General features: G+C 35.3%; 1 protein-coding gene across 3 annotated transcripts in view; it reads left to right on the forward strand.

Annotated features, from left to right (window-relative positions):
• ALF4 (aberrant root formation protein) overlaps positions 1-17,664 on the forward strand; it is a 157,026-nt gene that overhangs the window by 106,519 nt on the left and 32,843 nt on the right. For 2 of the 3 annotated variants that reach the window (XM_089815167.1, XM_089815168.1), the window contains one exon: positions 15,701-15,752. The exons of the other annotated variant lie outside the window; for it this stretch is intronic. In XM_089815167.1, the coding sequence (XP_089671293.1) occupies positions 15,701-15,752 (52 nt within the window). The remainder of the gene's footprint in view (positions 1-15,700; positions 15,753-17,664) is intronic. 3 annotated transcript variants of the gene reach the window in all.

Below are 17,664 nucleotides of genomic sequence, written 5' to 3' on the forward strand. Positions count from 1 at the left end.
CAAAATTATTTCATTAATAATTAAAGAATACAAATGTATTATAATTCAACCATACCAAGTCCTTTTCTGAAGTGATCTATCTTTATTCGAGAGAAAGGTTTGGTAAGAATATCTGTTATTTGATCTGCAATGCAAATGTATTCTAACTTCAGAGTTTTCCTGTCTATCATATCTCTTACATAATGGTAAGGAAATTCAATATGCTTGGACTTGTCATGAAAAAATGGATTCACAAAAAGCTTGATGGAACTCTGATTATCACAGTGAATAATAGTGGGATTCATGGGTTGACCAAATAATCTTACAAGTAACTTTCTGAGCCAAACTGCTGCAATGTATTCAGCTTCTGTGGAACTCTATGCTACTGATGCCTGCTTTCTGTATATCCATGATATCATTGCTGAGCCTAAACTGAAACAACATCCTAAAGTGTTTTTCCTATCAGTAACACTTCCAACCCAATCTGAGTTTGTGAACCCATGTAAGTCCAAGTCAACTTTCTCATACTTGAGCCCAAGGTTAAGAGTGCCTTGTAAGTATCTCATAATGTGTTTGACTACAACAAGGTGAATCTCTTTTGGCTCACACATATGCTGACTTTAGGCCTTAACAACATAGCAAATATCAAGTCTTGTATTTACCAAGTACATAAGAGACCCAATTATCTGTGTGTAAAGAGTAGAATCTGTGGAGGGTGATTCTGTTGCTACTTCATTAAGTTTGTGTAAATTAGTCTCCATTGGAAAAGATATATGTCTGTAGTTCCACATTCCAAATCTCTTCAAGATGTCTAATGTATACTTTCCTTGATTAAGTATGATGTTAGGGTTTTGCCACACTTCCAGTCCTAAGAAGTAATGAAGGAGTCCTAAATCTTTCATATCAAACTCTTTGATTAGATTTTTCTTGCATTGATCTATAAGATGATCATCACCTGTTATTAGTAAATCATCAACATATAGTATCAAAATTATTATATCATCTTTATCGCTTTTATAATAGAGATTTGGATCAACTTCATTCTTAGAGAATCCTAAACTGGTGAGATATGTATCAATTCTTTCATACCATGCTTTGAGAGCCTGTTTAACCCCATAGAGAGCTTTTTTGAGTCTACAAACAAAGATTTTAGGATTATTAGTTTCAAATCCTTCAAGTTGATCCAAATATACCTTTTCTCTAATCTTTTCATTTAGAAATGTTATTTTCACATCCATTTGATGTACTTTCCGTACCTTCAATGCTGCAATAGCTAGGACTGCTCTTATAGAGGTCTATCTGGCAATTGAAGCAAAGGTTTTTTTAGAATCAATTCCCTCCTGAGAGAATCCTCTGGCTATGAATCTGGCTTTATATTTTTCAATGCTACAGTCAACAACATACTTGATTTTAAATATCCACTTAGAAGAAATAATAGATTTTCCCTCAGGCCTTGGAACAATTTCCCAAACATCATTCTTAATAATGGATTGGTATTCTTCCGTCATAGCATCCTTCCAAGCTGTATGTTTAATAGCATCTGAAACATTGGTTGGTTCTGATTTAGATAAATCACTCATGTTTGCTACATAGCTAAAAAAATCTTTTGGGTCTTTTGCTTTCTTTGAAGGTTCCAGATGGTTCAACAAAGTCTTGTGCTTCCTCTATAGTCTTAATAGCCCAAAGTGGTATTTTCTTAGGATTTTGAGTTTCCTCAAGATTAAGATTTTGAATTTCACCTTCAATTTCTTCAATATTCTCCCTCTAAAACTTAGATTCATGATTTTCTTCAAAACTAGGTATATGTGTAGGATCTTCAGAACTTAGGGCTCTTTTGAATGTTAAATCTTCTTCAAATATTACATCCCTACTACATTCAATGTTTTTTTGACTAGGTATGTAAACTTTATATGCTTTAGATGTTTCACTAAACCCGACAAAAATACCTTTCCTCCCGGAGGGTTCTAACTTAGTTCTCTTTTCTTTCGGAACATTTATGTATATTGGGCACTCAAATATCCTAAGATGACTTATATTTGGTTTAATCTTAGAAAATACTTCTTCAGGAGTTTTATCTCTAAGGTGGGAATGATGACTTTTGTTTTGAATATAGATAGTAGTACACGAGGCTTCTGCCCAAAGATAATATTCTAAATTTTGATCAAATATCATAGCTCTTGCTGCTTTTATAATTCTTCCACTCTTTCTTTCTGCTACCCCATTTTGCTGTGGGCTATAAGGCACAGTATACTCCCTCTTAATTCTTGCTTCTTTACAAAAATCTTTAAACAAATCTAAAGTATATTTTCCTCCAGCATTAGTCCTTAAAGTTTTAATTTTGTGTCATGATAAGTTTTTAGTTAAGGATTTGAATTATTTAAGTCTCTCAAGGATTTCTTCTGATTCTCTACATTTTAAGAAGTAAATCCATGTTGTCCTAGAGAAATCATCTATAAAAAGTATATAGTACTAGAATCCTCTAAGAGAAGGAACAAACATAGGTTCAAATAAATCTGAGTGGACTAATTCTAAAACATTGTTAGTTTTTCTAGTGCTATCTTGAAATGGACTTTTGGCCTTCTTACCTAGAGCGCATCCTTTGCATATGCTCGAATGATCTTTATTCAACTTAGGTAAACCAGTAACCGTCTTTTCCATAGTCGATAAGGCTTTGAAGTTTAGATGTCCTAACCTTCTATGCCACATTTCGTTTATATCAGCAACTTCATGAATTAAGGCTTGAATAGGTTCTATATTTAATTTATACAAGTATCCCTTTCTTTGACCAATCAACTTTGATTTCTTAAATGAAGTGTTTTTAGACCAGGTCATTACTTTATCGTCCATGAATGCAACCTTATGTCCATCATCTTCAAGTGATCTAACAGAAATTAGATTCCTCTTGATTCCTGGGACATAGAGTACTCTTTTGAGATGAAGAGAAATATCTGACTTCAGTTTCAAGGTGCAGTTCCCAATTCCTTTGACAGAATGAGTGGAATTATCACCTATGGTAACTTCGTCATTAACTTCTTCTGATATTGAGTCTAGTACTTCTTTGTATCCTATAATGTGTCGAGATGATCCACTATCAATTACCCGTGCTTTGCTTGTTACTTCATTTGAAAGTGCTAAATACAATACACGTTTCTCAGGATCATAGTCTTCCTCTTTCCTAGTAACATTTGCACAGTTTACTCGTTGCTTTGTATTCTTAGGGCAATTAGATTTATAGTGTGCAAGTTTTTCACATTTGAAGCATTTTATTTTGAATAAATCTCTCTTAAGTTTGTCATTTATTTGATTACCTTTATAGGAATTTGTGTTGAGGACATGAAGTTCTTCATCTTCAATTTTTAATTTCTCTCCTTTCTTGAGTTGCCTAGATTCTTCTTGAAGGCAATCTCCTTTAAGTCTATTGAAGTTTGAAAGTTTGTCTCTAGCAGTTACTCCTTGTGAAAATGTTTCCCATGAATCCGGTAACCCATCTATAGCCATAAGTGATAGCTCTTTGTCTTCAATTATGGTCCCTATACTTGCAAGTTCATCTCTTAGACTAGCCACCCTTAGGAAGTATGAATTCATAGATTCTCCCTTCCTTATCTTTATATGATTTAGTTGTCTTTTTAGTGCAAGGGTTCTAGTTGCATTGTTAACTTCATATGCATTTAATAATGCACTCATTATATTAAATGATGTTTGATGTTTCATTAGCATAGGTACTATTTCATTTTTAACTCTATCTAACATTATTTGCATGGCTTTCCTGTTTCCTTTAATTCAGATAGTTTTATGAGGATCAGCATTAGGTTGCTTGGATTTCTTATCAATAAACTGTATTACATTATTGTCTTCAAGAATAATCATAATTCTTAATTTCCAAGCAACGAAGTGTTCTTTTCCATCAAACCTATCTTCGGGTTTGATTGCACTAGCCATTGAAGGTAGGAGGATGTTGCTAGATATTTTAAATCTGATTGTCAATTTGTAGAGCCTAGGTTCGACTACCAGAGCTTTGATACCATGTAAGTTTTCTGCAAATTCTGAACAACCAAAACTGATATAATGCCTTTAGTCTTGTTGAAGATGGTCTTTAAATATACCAGACCGTATATTAAGTGTTCTTGGAGTATGATGTATTATTCTGAAAATGTTTTTATCATTGCTATAAATTGCATAAGGCAGCAATGCTAGAGGAGCAAACTTTTTGTATTTGTGTGTACCCTCTATCCACATTCTTACCTTTATTTATAGTAAACCCAAGGCACACGTCCTTACAAAGGACATGACCCTTTCTAGGTCAGCCCACCATAAGATACATTAAATTACCAAGATCGGCGTCTCCATTTGTTTGACTCTTCGTTAGTTAAACTAACTACATTTACACAGTTAACACACTAAGAGAATGTTTCCAAATGGATTGCGATCTGCATTATAATTTAGTATATCCTAAAGCCCAATTCATTAAAAGATATTCCATGCATTACCAGATCTGTTCGATCTATTCGATCTGAAGAAAAGATCATTTTATTATCAGAGTTACTCATAGAATTAACACTTCAGTTGCTTTCGCAAGACGAGTGGGGTTCATTTGGGAAACTTGTGCCATTTGGAAATTATAAATATGAGCCCACTTGGTGAGAAAAACATCAAATCATTTGATTATCTTATTTTGCTTTGTTGTCTTTGTGGCGTTTTCCTGAAGTTCTCATTCTTTATGCCCTTGCTGAGGCATAAGGGTCTGGAGTTGAGTTATTGGAAATTTCTCATACTGTATCTACTATGGCTGAGAAGAGAATTTATTTGCATCTTCCATTACTGTTCAACTGTGGCTAGGTAGATATTGTGGTGCTGAGGAAATTCAGTGATTTGGGTTACTGATTTCAATGGCTTTATATTTGCTGCTGTAGGCATTTATAATTTTTCTATCCAGGGGTTAGAAATTGGTGAATGGTGTGGGAGTCTATGAGATGTAAGTGCTTGGAATTTTCTGAACATTTTGCTGCTGAACGCCCAGACATAGGCGATCTGATTTTGCAAATCTGAATGCCAAAAATGGCATGAGTTTTCTATACTGTTGTGGTATTTCTTTTCGTGGTCGGACCTTGGAAGAATAATGCCACTCCTAGCATTTTAAGGGGTCTGTTATAGCTGATGCCAGTTTAGCATTCCAGGTTGAAGGAAGTTGATGCGAACATTGTCTTCCATCCGTTGTTTTGGAAATGATCATTGGAAATCGGGTTCTCTAATAATATTGTAATTTTCTCTTTTTCCAATATAGCTATAGTTCTGAAAAAGTTAACTGCAAACATGAGTATTTGACTGATCTATATGTATTGCAACAGTCAAACAAGTTTTTTTCAGCATCATGCTATTTCCTATTGAGAATTAATAAATCTTAGTTTGTAAAGTCGAGACTTGTTGCATGATCAATGTGAGTTATATGCAGCATTAGTAAATTCAGTTATAACTATATTCATTAGCAATATATAGTTAGCTAGCCACGTGTTTGACATAAGGCCCAATCAATGAATTGAGGAATAAATTGTGGTTGATTAGCCATAACCAGACTACGGGTTACTACAGTAGTATCAAAGCAATTTCCTGCCATCCTGTGGGGTAGGAAATTCATTTTTATTTCAGATCTGCTGTTGTATTTTGAGTGACCAACACTCTTATCATTTTCCAACTATGGATAGACATAAGAGGCCTAGTAGTTTCAAGAGTCAGCGGAATAGTGTGGAAAATAGTGAGAAAATAAATGCCTTGACGAAGAGTATGGAAAAACTTAAGCTTCATCAGCAAAGATTGGCGGAGAGATTGTCAGATCCGGCAGTGGTAGATAGGGCAGCGAGGTATACGGTTTATGCTTTTAGGAGACCGACACCAAGGATGCAGGGAAGAAGGCTTCAATTATCACCGGTTGGTGTTCAGGAGGCAAATGTACCTATGCTCAGTATGCCACCCACTAGTCCTATCGCTAGTTCTTAAGATGGACTTTCTTCACAAAGATGTGTATGTGTCAATGCCATTGGTGGACAACAACAATGAGATTCAACGGGTTGAGGACTCCAGAGTTGTTTCGGATAGTGTAGGTGCTTTTTGTTGTGGATAGTGGAGGTGCTTTTTGTTGTGGATAGTGGAGGTGCTTTTGGGTTAGTAGTTACTATTAATTGTCCAGACTCTTTCTACGAGGGGATTGTTATTGAAGATTTATATATCAATTGTCGTAATGTTGCTCCAGTACAGGAGGCAACTGCTTCCTTGGGTGGGACCAATGCATGTGTGGAGTCACCCAATTGTGATATTGGTGATCTGGGCGTTACAACAAAGTCAATCGAGGTTGGATCATGCTCTAGCATTATTGATTCACAGCCTAACATTGAGTCATGTGTGCAGAGCCAAGTGATGGCAGTTGAGCATTTGATACATGTGGATACAAAGAGTATGGAGACCTTTGATGATTTGTTGGATGATGCTATGAGCTGCAGTGGATATGATATTCCTTGCTAGATATTGGGTGATGACTCCGAGGAGGTTTTGGATGGGTCACAAGTTCAGGATTTATAGGGACTTTCTATTGTGGGGGAAGTAGAGTCATGCAAGGAGTGCGATACTGCATGGGCTTTCGCTCCTTCAGAGGAGGTTGAGGTTGAGGTACCGAGTAGTTGTATCTTGGTTATAGATGTTCGTGAAGATGGTAGCACACATGTGGTGAGCGATCTTGTGGTGAGCAATTCTGATTTAGTTTCCTATCACAGTGCTAATAGTTAGGCAGTGATCTTGCATATGAGGCAGGGGTTACATACGCATCATCTAACTAGTCAGCTGAAGGTGAGTGGTAGTGACATCTCTTCAGCTCTTGAGCATTGTGATGTGATTTGCCAAATGTTAGGTGCATATGGTTGGGGTGCTCTTATGTCAGATGAGCACGGTGATAGTAGTCTTTCCCTAGCAGAGATTCATGCATTTCAAGAGCCTATCAGGATCTTGAAGCATAATTACTCACAGTTAGTTGCTGACAGAGATTACCTAATTGAGTGGGGTAGTACCTGTTATGAGGCATTGTTAGGGAAATAGGAGGAGGTGGCTGAGCTCACCCATGAGCTTGAGGTGACTACAGACTCTCTTTAGTGTACTCATTTGGCTCTTCAAGAGTCATGGTCATGGTTGGATGAGGTTACCGTGGAGTTGGAGCAGGTATAGTCAACACTAGCCCCAAACCCTATTCAGTTGCATATTGTGGTTGTTGATGAGTTTACTTCCACGATTGGGGATGAGGGGCATGTTGATGTGGTAGTCACATCCGCCAAAGATATAGGTGCAATAGGTACGAAAGAAGTGAGAGCATCAATTGAGAACTGTAGTATGGTTGTTGTTGTGCCACATTTTCAGAGGGATCAACTGTGGATTGTGGGGGAGAAGGTTGATGGTTCCACATATAATTTCTACAGTATTGAGTCATCCATGGAGTATTTGCTTAAGAGTTTGGATTTGTGGGAGGATTCATAGAAAGTATCTGAGAATACTCTCGTTTGAGGCTCATGTGCTATACAATGATTGGTGGGGAAGATCGTAGAGACCCTTGTTGCAATGCTTCCCAACAAGGATTTTTTGGTTGGATTTGCTAAGAGGGTTGCCCAGGATCCTGCCCAACTAGTAATTTTTCAGAGAATGGAGTTGTCTCTTGATTCCCAATTTGATACTAATGAGACCTTGACAGAGATTGAGAGTTTTTATTGGCATTGCACTGTGAGGAGTGCTCATCACTTCTCTTTTGAGTCTTGACCCATAGGTGGAGTATTTGGTTTCACCTTAGTGTGAGTTGGCTCATTAATATCAAACTAGGAATCAGAGTCAGAGATTAGATTTGTCTTCTGATTCCTAGTTTGATACTGATGAGCCCTTTATAGAGATCGCAAGTTTTTATGGGCATTGCACTATGAGGAGTGTTCATCACTTCTCTTTTGACTCATAGGTAGAGTATTTGGTTTCACGTCGGTGTGGGTTGGCTCCAGTTTCATAGCGTCCATTGTGGGATGGGTTAGCACCATCTGCATAGCTGTAAGATAGACCACTTGCAATATCCACACACCCAGGACAATTTATCAGAGGTTAAAGTTGCTATAGTGATTCAGGTACTTATGGTCGTTATCGTCTCCACAGTCCAGTTGGGTGTGAGTGTTAGTTTGATGGGGACTCATGATCTGACAGAGTTGGTATTTCAGTTAGATTGAGTTTCGATGAGTTGTTACTGCCATCAGCGCCTATAGTCAGTTTCTAGATGATCCCGTCATTAATATTAGTTATTTGGGTGTTGATGCTACAGGAGTTGCTTGTATATAGTAGGGATAGAACGGAGCTCTACCCTTGGGATCCAAGTGGACTATGATGTTCATTTTTCTTTGGAGATGAGCAATCTTAGGGAGGGAGGACTGTAATGTCCCCATTTTTAGCACGTTCTTGCAATTTTCTTGGTCAGTTCACAATAATCCCATCCTAGATGTCAATGTAATGCTCAACATAAAAGGCTATCCTAGGATGGATTTCCTTGAGGGGATCTATCCAGGTGGTGTGAATGTACCTCCCGTAGATTATCCATCTTGATGTGCTTGTTTAACTTCGATTGGGTAGGGAGGAGATGAGTGAGAGCATCCAACGAGTATTGGAAGGAGGCTCTACTCAGATTTACCTAACCCTCTAATGAGAATAACTATAAGTTAGGAAACCATCATGTTAAGAGCACCTTCTAAGGCTTCGGGGATCTCTATTAATGAGTGAACTCATTAACAATACATACTTGGTAGAGATTCCACCTCTAACCAAGCCTCTTGTCTCTAACATATGCATATGATTAACCACTACAATATATATTGTCTCTAAGAGATCCTCTACAAATCTCTCTCTAGGTTGCAATTCAGACATTCAATCAAGAATGCCCTCTAATCTTTCAGTATTCTTAAAAGAAACTCGACATTCTAATGAATGCCCTCTATCAAGTTCTTATTTGATCTTTAGGAGAACTATAAAGTTCTCATCTCAATCCTTGATCTTGATAAATTTATCTACCAAATGATTCATATTTATTTATGAATTAAATATATCAAATGAACACACCTCTGGTTCCCTTTAGTTTTTCATTTTATATATATTACTTCAATTCCCAACATTCAATATATATTAGTTTAGTTTCTTTACTTTCTCTACTCTGATGGTTTTGTAGTTCAACTCTCTTAGGTATAATTGTTTTTTAATCGTCCCATATTTTATTTATAATCCATGTCCTTTTCAAAGAGTTCCAAACCTTCATAATCACAATCCTTTTGAAAAGTCACAACCCTTCATAATCACAATCCTTTGGAAAACTCATAACACTTCATAATCAAAATCCTTTGAAAAGTCACAACACTTCATAAACAATACTACGAAAAAGTCGCAACACTTTATAATCACAATACTATCAAAAAGTCACAACCTTTCATAATTAGAATCCTGGTGAAAAGTCACAACTCTTCATAGTTAAAATATTTTTGAAAAGTCGCAACCATTCAAAATCACAACACTTTCAAAGAGTCACATCCTTTCATTATTGAAAATATTTGAAAAAGTCACTTGTTTTCTTCTCATTCCTCTTCTAATAATCCTTCTTTGACTCTTCTCTTCTTTTCTTCTTCTTTACTCTTTAAAATGAACTCTCCTCCCTTTTATACCTTAATTTTAAAGAGTCGCATCTTTTTGTTACATCTCTTGACTTCTTATTAGATTTAGTTAATTTATATTACATTATTTCTTACTTATCTATTTTGTATTTATTATCATTAATTACTAAATCTTATGTAGAAAGATAACATACTTTCTACAATATTCTTTTCTATTTAGTTTTATTTATTTATTCATATTAAATTTATTATTATTTAACTGTTTTAAAATATTATACTAATTATTATTTTATTGATAATATATTATATATATAATTTCTATTTCTTATTTCTATACTTGAATATAATTTCTGATCATTATTTATTTAATTTTTTAATTAAAAATATATTTCAAAAATGGGGACATGACAATAATCCACCGCATTTATGTCATAACCCTATTTTGGTGTATGATTAATATAAAGATATACATATAACAAAGATTCAATTACATGAAATATAAAAATAAATAATATGAAATATTATTTAGCCAATATAGACATCTTATTAAAGATATGAAATATTCAATTGCATTAATGATGAATTTACCAATTTCTTTGTAGTCATTATGGTCCTAAACTAGCCCTAAAAGTGCGGACATTAAAATTTAGGAGCAACCTACAAAATCAAAGTGAACTTATGTCTTGGTACACAATTATGGTTAATAAACAAGAAATAACAATTAAAATTTAAAAATAAACTCAAGTGGATTCTAATTATTTACTAACCTTCCACTCAAATCCTTGCGAGAAGGGGCCTTGTACTCTTTTCTTAAAATTGTGATTGCGGTCACCAAATTCAGCCAATAGGGACTCTCAACCACACTCAATTCGAGATACTTGAAATACCAAAAATCAGCTCATGCAAATATCAATTTTCTCATGTACCTCCTTGTTTCATCCAATTGTCTCTAATGATGATTGTGCTCCAAATGTGTTCTCGGGCACAAAATTATTGTTTGTCCCTGATGTTGATGGTGGTGAAGAACTAGGCACTCTAATAGAGGAAGCAGAAGCAGTGAAAGAGTAGGCACTCTATTTGTTGATCCAGGGGCCACGAAGAGAGCCCACTATATTCTCAAGTGTTGCTTATTCAATGTGAATAGGAGCACCTTGAGTTTCAAATATAATTGCCCTTACAATTAATCTTCCCCTCTCCCTATGCAATTTATTGTCTTCCCCGACTGCAAGTAGGGCATTAGCAAATCTACTTATTTCTTTTGTTGCTTTGTCACATGTATGTGAATCATAGTTACGGGACTCAGATTCATCTTTGACTCTGAAAGTCAAATTGGGCTTGGACTTGAACTCGACGACCAGACACAGCCAATACTTGCGAAGGACTCGGAAAATCGAAAAACCTATGAAATTCAAAGATTTTTAAGGATTGAAAGATTTTGTCATGCATCTTTTAGTCAATTAACATCAAATACACAATAATTGAGATAAATAGAAGCTACTTAACACACATACACAATTTTGCATAGAGCACAAAGTATAAAAGAGAATTTCTCAAGGAAAAAAGATAAATAACATAATATAAAGTTAAACATAGTGTCACTGTCAAATGTCTACAATATTTGTGGATTATGAAATCCACAGAATCAAAACTTCAAAACATATATCAAAATAACAGCTAGAGTGTAGAAGACTAAGGCTCATAGTAGCCTATGCCCTCGTATGAATATGCCTAAGAAAAGTCATGGAAGACTCTAGAGCCATCCTCTCTCCCTGTGTTTGAGGCTGAACCTTAGGGGCATCCTCATCTTCATCCTCATTCACACCCACATATTCTTCATCTTTAGACTCCAATCCATCACTCCTAGCTTCAGGGTCCTACACTCGATCTCCTTGCACTTTAGCCTCCTCCATTGCCATCACTATTGCCTTTGCCTCCTAATCCACCTGATCAACACACTCCACATCTTCATCATTGTAGACAGGATCAAAAATATTTGTGTTCCACTCTCCATGTGGAACAACAGTCTCTAATACAATCGGTGATATATCAGTGCCTTGGATCTGTCTATGGCGAAGGCGAAGGTTCTATGAACAAAGACAAGATCATTCATTTTTTGCACAAACAATGGAAATGCAAGTAAGTTTGTTGAAGCCTCTTCCAAATGCTTTATTTAGCTCCTCTCAATACTTAAGTGCAAGCTACAAAGTTGTACAAACAATTAGCAATCAATATGGGAGAGCCAACGGGTTTGCTAATTTCTCTCTCAAAACCCTAATACTCTTCTCTAACTCTTTTCTCTCTATCACAAGCATTAACAAAGGATGGAATGACCTTTTTAGGTAAAATAGATGTTATACAAAGCACAAACAATTCACTTAACCCTTTAATTTTATTATTTTTTGCACTTTATGAGTCCTGATGTCGGAGAGAGCCCAAAGCTCGGGACTTCGTGAGTCCATGGTGACTTTGCCAAGTCCGAGGCCAGAGGCAATCTGCCTCGTTTTGATGGAATCTAGCTTGGACTCAGCAAGTCCTGCTCTGAGTCACAAAGTCTTGGAACTATGATTTGAATCATGCTTCCTAATGCCTGCAATGTGGTTTTGCCTCTAGAAATTAGTAAACTTGCCTTTAGAAATGTGGACAAATAAATATTTCCATGGAAATATGCATAGTCAGGGTTTCTCATTTTTAACTCCATACAGAAGATTGAAGATAGAAACAACGTACAAAAGATGTACATTTCTAACAAAGTCCTATTTGATAACATACACTTCTCTATTTTTGTGCAAACAAGATCAATAACGACTGACAATAATGGTAGTACGTCAAGTACGTGAGCAGGACAAGCTCTTGCTCTATTAATATTAGTTTAGTTACAATGAGTTTGAGGTGTAGTTTTAAGATTAATGATAGTACTGCATTTCAATTTGGAAGGTGGGTTGTTTCTCTTATTGTTGTTGACAATGAATTTCGAATTATGTTCTTGGGTGTATCTCAATTTTTAATGTTCTTATTTTAATGTTACATGCATATTAACAATAATTCCAAATAGTTGAGCATTGAATTTGACTATTGAAATGTTCTATGTGTTAATGTTGTAGCTTCAATCGGGTTGATTTAACCATGAGATGCATTGTTATGATTACTAGTTAATCATTATGATTAGTAGTCATTAGACAATTAATGTATACACACACACACACATATATAATTAACAATTGTCTAATAATTACTAATCATAAATAATGAAATACTATGTGTTAATGAATAGACATGTCCTTTGATGGGACATGTCTCTCCTTGTCTCATCCACAATATAAATACGAGAGAGATTGCTACATTTGGAACACCCAAAAATCATAGGAAGTGTTATTACAGTTGCAACATTGACACCTTAATATGGTATCAGAGCAGATAGAGGATATACTTCAGTCAACTTTTGAGGATCTTGGTCATATTGATTTAGATGGAGTAGACCATGTTGAGATTGATTCTCTTGTGATCAAGAAACTGTAGTAGTCAGAGGACTACGATTCATGAGATGAAGCTCCATATGTGCAAACTGAAAGGTCTTTATCCGAATGCCTAAACCATAATGGATACTTGGTATGTTATTCATTTAGAGTCACTGAACATCTGACAACTGATATTTTCTCTAAGCCTTCTGTCAAATTGAAGTTTATATATTATTGAAGACAAGTTTGGAGTTATTGGTCGAAGCCCTTATTGAGAGGGAGACTCAACATCAATAATTACTTGAGATGCACTTTAATGAGTTCTTCTCTATAAGAGAGAAGTTTGAGGTTAAATTCCTTGAAATGCTTTCTTCTTTGTGAGAGAGAAGTTTGAGGTCAAAGCCTTTGGAGCCTTTGGTAGGTTGGAGCCTACAAATTTTTGTAAAAGAGCAATTTTATATAAAAGCAATTATTTGTCGTGGTTTTCTCCCACATTGGGTTTCCACGGAAATCTTGTGTCATTGTGTTCATGTGCATAATTATCGATTACAACATACAAAGTTATTAAAGCAATTGTTTGGATAAAAAGTTTTAAATTGACAAAGTTGTTTATATACTAATTCACCCCCCTCCCTCTCAGTATGATCGTATCCTCTTCACTATCACCCAAATGGGATGGTTCTTTCATCTTCTCTACATACAAATCTAATGGCCTCTTTGGCCCTATCCACGCCCTCAAATATGTAGCCCATAGTGGACTTCTTTCCAACAACAACTCATAGGAGAACTATCAAGGGTTTAGTGGCCTGCAAATATTGTGAAATAGTAACACTTCAATGGGAATGAAAATAAGCTAAATTGCGAAGTTGCAAACAAAAGAAAAATATGCATATAAGTTAAAAGTAAATATGAAAACATAATGTGGAATTTGTAAAAAAATTACATGCACAATCTCAACATAAGTGATCTAAAAACCTGCCTCACCAAAAATGCAATCTCCACATTGATCCTTGCAGTGGTCATAGCACAAGTTGAGGAAGTCCACTCCTCAGCAACAAACATGCACTTCAAAGATGCCTTTGACTTCATCAAGGATCTTAATGCGATAAAATTTGACGTGAATCTTGTGATACCAGAACGAGCCAACTCCTTTTGCGTTGTATATTGTCTCATAATGCTAAGGACCAATGCACGATTATAGATAAACTTGCAAATATTTTTTCGCCTTATCAACACATGTTTTGACCCATTCAAGCTTGCCAATATCCTCCAATATGAGGTCAAGCAATGAGCTGCAAATAGAGACCAAAAAATGTTTGGGTCTTTTTCCATCAAAAAGTCTACCTACAACAACAGAACTTGCTGTGTTGTCCATCACCACTTGAACTACATTTTCCTCCTCCACCTCACATATGACTTCCTCAACAGCCTCACATAAGTATGTGACATTTTTTAAACTTGAGGAAGCATCAATAGACTTAATAAACATAGTGGATTCTGAAAATAAAGCAAAATATTGATCAATCAATAAATAAATTACAAAATATTAATATTAATCATTGAATCAAATTCAAAATTTTCAATGCATTTAGGGAAGTACAATGATCAATCACCTCCGCAAAAATTAAGAAAATTTAGGAGTGTCCAATTCCTTCTATCGGTTGAACCATCTATCGTGATGGTGCAACACTTTTTGCTCCAAAACACTCGGTGGTCCTCTAATTCAACTTTTATATCTTCAACCATTTTAAACAAAAATGGGTCACTTAACTCAACATCAGTAAGGGATATAAACCCCGCACCACAAATGGTTACGACATCTATAATGCCTTGCCAATAAGGAGACCCACAATTAGAGTAAATAAATATGTGTAATAATAGTATAAAAATTCATTAGACAAAGCAAATTTTAAACTATTAATTCTTCAGAGTTATTTTCATATCTTCCTTTGTGAAATTTAATTCAACATTTTTTTGGTCATAGCTTTGTTATCATTCCTAATATCCTGCAACCTCATCATTTGCCAAAAGATTTTAGGGATTTACAGATGAAGTGATTAATATCTCCTCAAGGTATCTGATTTAGAACTTGGTTCTTCTGATACTATCACTCTATTCCATTTCTGCTTCCTTTTCCTGGTAACCACTATTTGGATCAAATTTCTACTTTAGAGATTTATCTTTATCTCTAAAGCCCTGAACTTACAGAGTGAGATGCCATTGTCTTTTGGTTTTCATCTAGTTCAATCGTCCTTTCCCCTTCTGATATCAATCTGCTTTTTCCTTGGATATTTTCAAATGGTGCAGCTTTATGACAGTAATTAAGCTTACTCAAACCTTGGGTTGAAAATTTAATTTTATACTGCAAATTTCATTGATAACCATTATTTGGCAAATGAAAGAAACTTGCACTCAGGTAACATGTGCAAATTATACTAGTCACAGGAGTAGGGACCGCAAGGTCACTTTTAATATGCCATAATTATTCATTTTTTGTCTTCTAAATAGAAATAGGAGTTAAAATTTTGATAATAATATTTCCATGATTATGTTTACCATGGGATTCAATGACTTAAATTATCTGATTAACTATAATTGTTTTTGCAGGTTTTAGCAGCACTCAATTTATACAGATTTCTGTTGATGATCGAGTCTAACAGTAATTTTCTCTCTTATAATCTCCATTTAGCCTATTTCAGCATGCTCTTGCAAAGAGCTGGCTCGATGGATAACGTTTCAATTTGTTATCTTATGTAGTGTTCTAAAAAGTTTGTGCTTATGAATTTAAATAGTGATTGAATATTTTCTGTTCATGTCTGAAACATTATCCTGAAAGGGCATTTAGTTCCTTCCCTTTTGGTTCGATACTATTGAGAATTTTGCAAGTACCAAACAAGTTTTTCTGGATTCATTCAATTTTTCTGTATGCCAAAGTTTTGCAAACCATATAATTTGTTTCCAGTTAAGAAAGTTGTGTTATTCATAATTTGAATACATCCATTTTTAAGGAATTTGCGATGGCACTGACTGACTTAGATATTCCATAGCACAAATTGGCTTATATAAGTTAAGTCTTCTGGGTTAGAATTTAATCAAAATTTGGTTCACATATCAGTTCAAAGAAGTTTGACTAGACAGAATTTTTTGATTAAACTTTTTGGTCAAAACAGACATGGTTTACATAATTCATACTATCAAACAAAGAGCAAATCTAGAAACCCTAGGGAGCAAACAAGAAGTAGTTTTGAGCGGGCTTATGAGGACATTTATTGCAGTGATTGGAATTATTCAAAGAGTAAATAGTAATAGATTGAAAAGGAGTTTGATCCAGTGTTACAAGACTCAAAATTACCTCGGACTGGGCAAGCTGATTTTGGAGTCAAACTCAGACTGAGACTGGGTGCCCAGACTTGGCACATATTTGGCAAATTGAAAACCCCAAAAATTCAGAGATTTTAAGGATTTAAAACTTGTTTCAAACTCCCATTAATAAACAAGAGCTCTTGTAGAGCTAAAGTCCCTGCCTATTGTTTGTAATAAACATACTTAGATAATGCATTTTACCGTAGGTTGTATACTTATTCGAGAGTACATTGGTGTAACTCAGAAGTAGAAATCAGCAATGTTCTTGGATGCTGGTCAAAACACCGTTGCTGAAAGTATACGCTGACAATTGAAGACAATAGGGAGTATGGGTTCCAGCTATAAATTCAGCACAGAAACCATAGCAATAAATAGGTTGCTTTCTATAAGGGTAAAACATAAGACACGGACAAGAATGATGAGCCCATTCTCTCCTGTTAGAACAAATCATAAGATGGAATCTATACTTACAGAATTCAGAATTCAATGCATCTTAATTCAGTTTCTTACGATGTTGAATTTATGCTGATACCATGGGCTGAACATTCTGTCTTAAATTGCGAAAACAAGCTGCTGCTTCCCAGAGCTGGTGCAATCCAGATTAGAGAATTTTGAATAAAATATAGACCGGAGTTTTCTGCATTAACTGTGCCTGAAGCCATGGATTTTGTCACAGCCACATTGGATATTTTTGTTAATTATGACAATATATGTTGCTCAAATGCTCATTTGTTGGCACTTTCACTCAGTCGTGCTGTGTCATCAGAATTTATTTGGCACACCCTTTCATGTAGTATTAGCGTTCATTTTCGTAAAAGTAGGTCAATGGGAAATTTATCATTTAACAATAAAAACTTATATTTCAAAATAACAAAATGTAAGATCAAGTAAAATTCTTCATTTGTAGCATGCTTCCTTGAACAGATGGCCACAATTTCCCACAATTTATATATACTTGGATACTACTAACTTTCTATGTGAGTATGTTCACATTTGGTCAATAATATAATGGGCTCTAACTCTGAGTTTGACCAGCTGATTGGGATGTGTGCTGTTATGTAGTTTTTGTTCATGTTGCTTTATTTGAGTATAATTATCTTTTAACTGGCAAGTAAAAATTTCTGAAAGCAGATTACCTTTTCCTCTCTTCATCAAAATCAGTGCCACTTGCATCGCTACTACTGTGCACTCCTCGATTTGTTTCAATG

The sequence above is a fragment of the Cupressus sempervirens genome, chromosome 2, assembly GCF_028749045.1.
Source record: "Cupressus sempervirens isolate cs-2001-9-10 chromosome 2, ASM2874904v1, whole genome shotgun sequence".
In the NCBI taxonomy this organism is placed as follows: domain Eukaryota; kingdom Viridiplantae; phylum Streptophyta; class Pinopsida; order Cupressales; family Cupressaceae; genus Cupressus; species Cupressus sempervirens.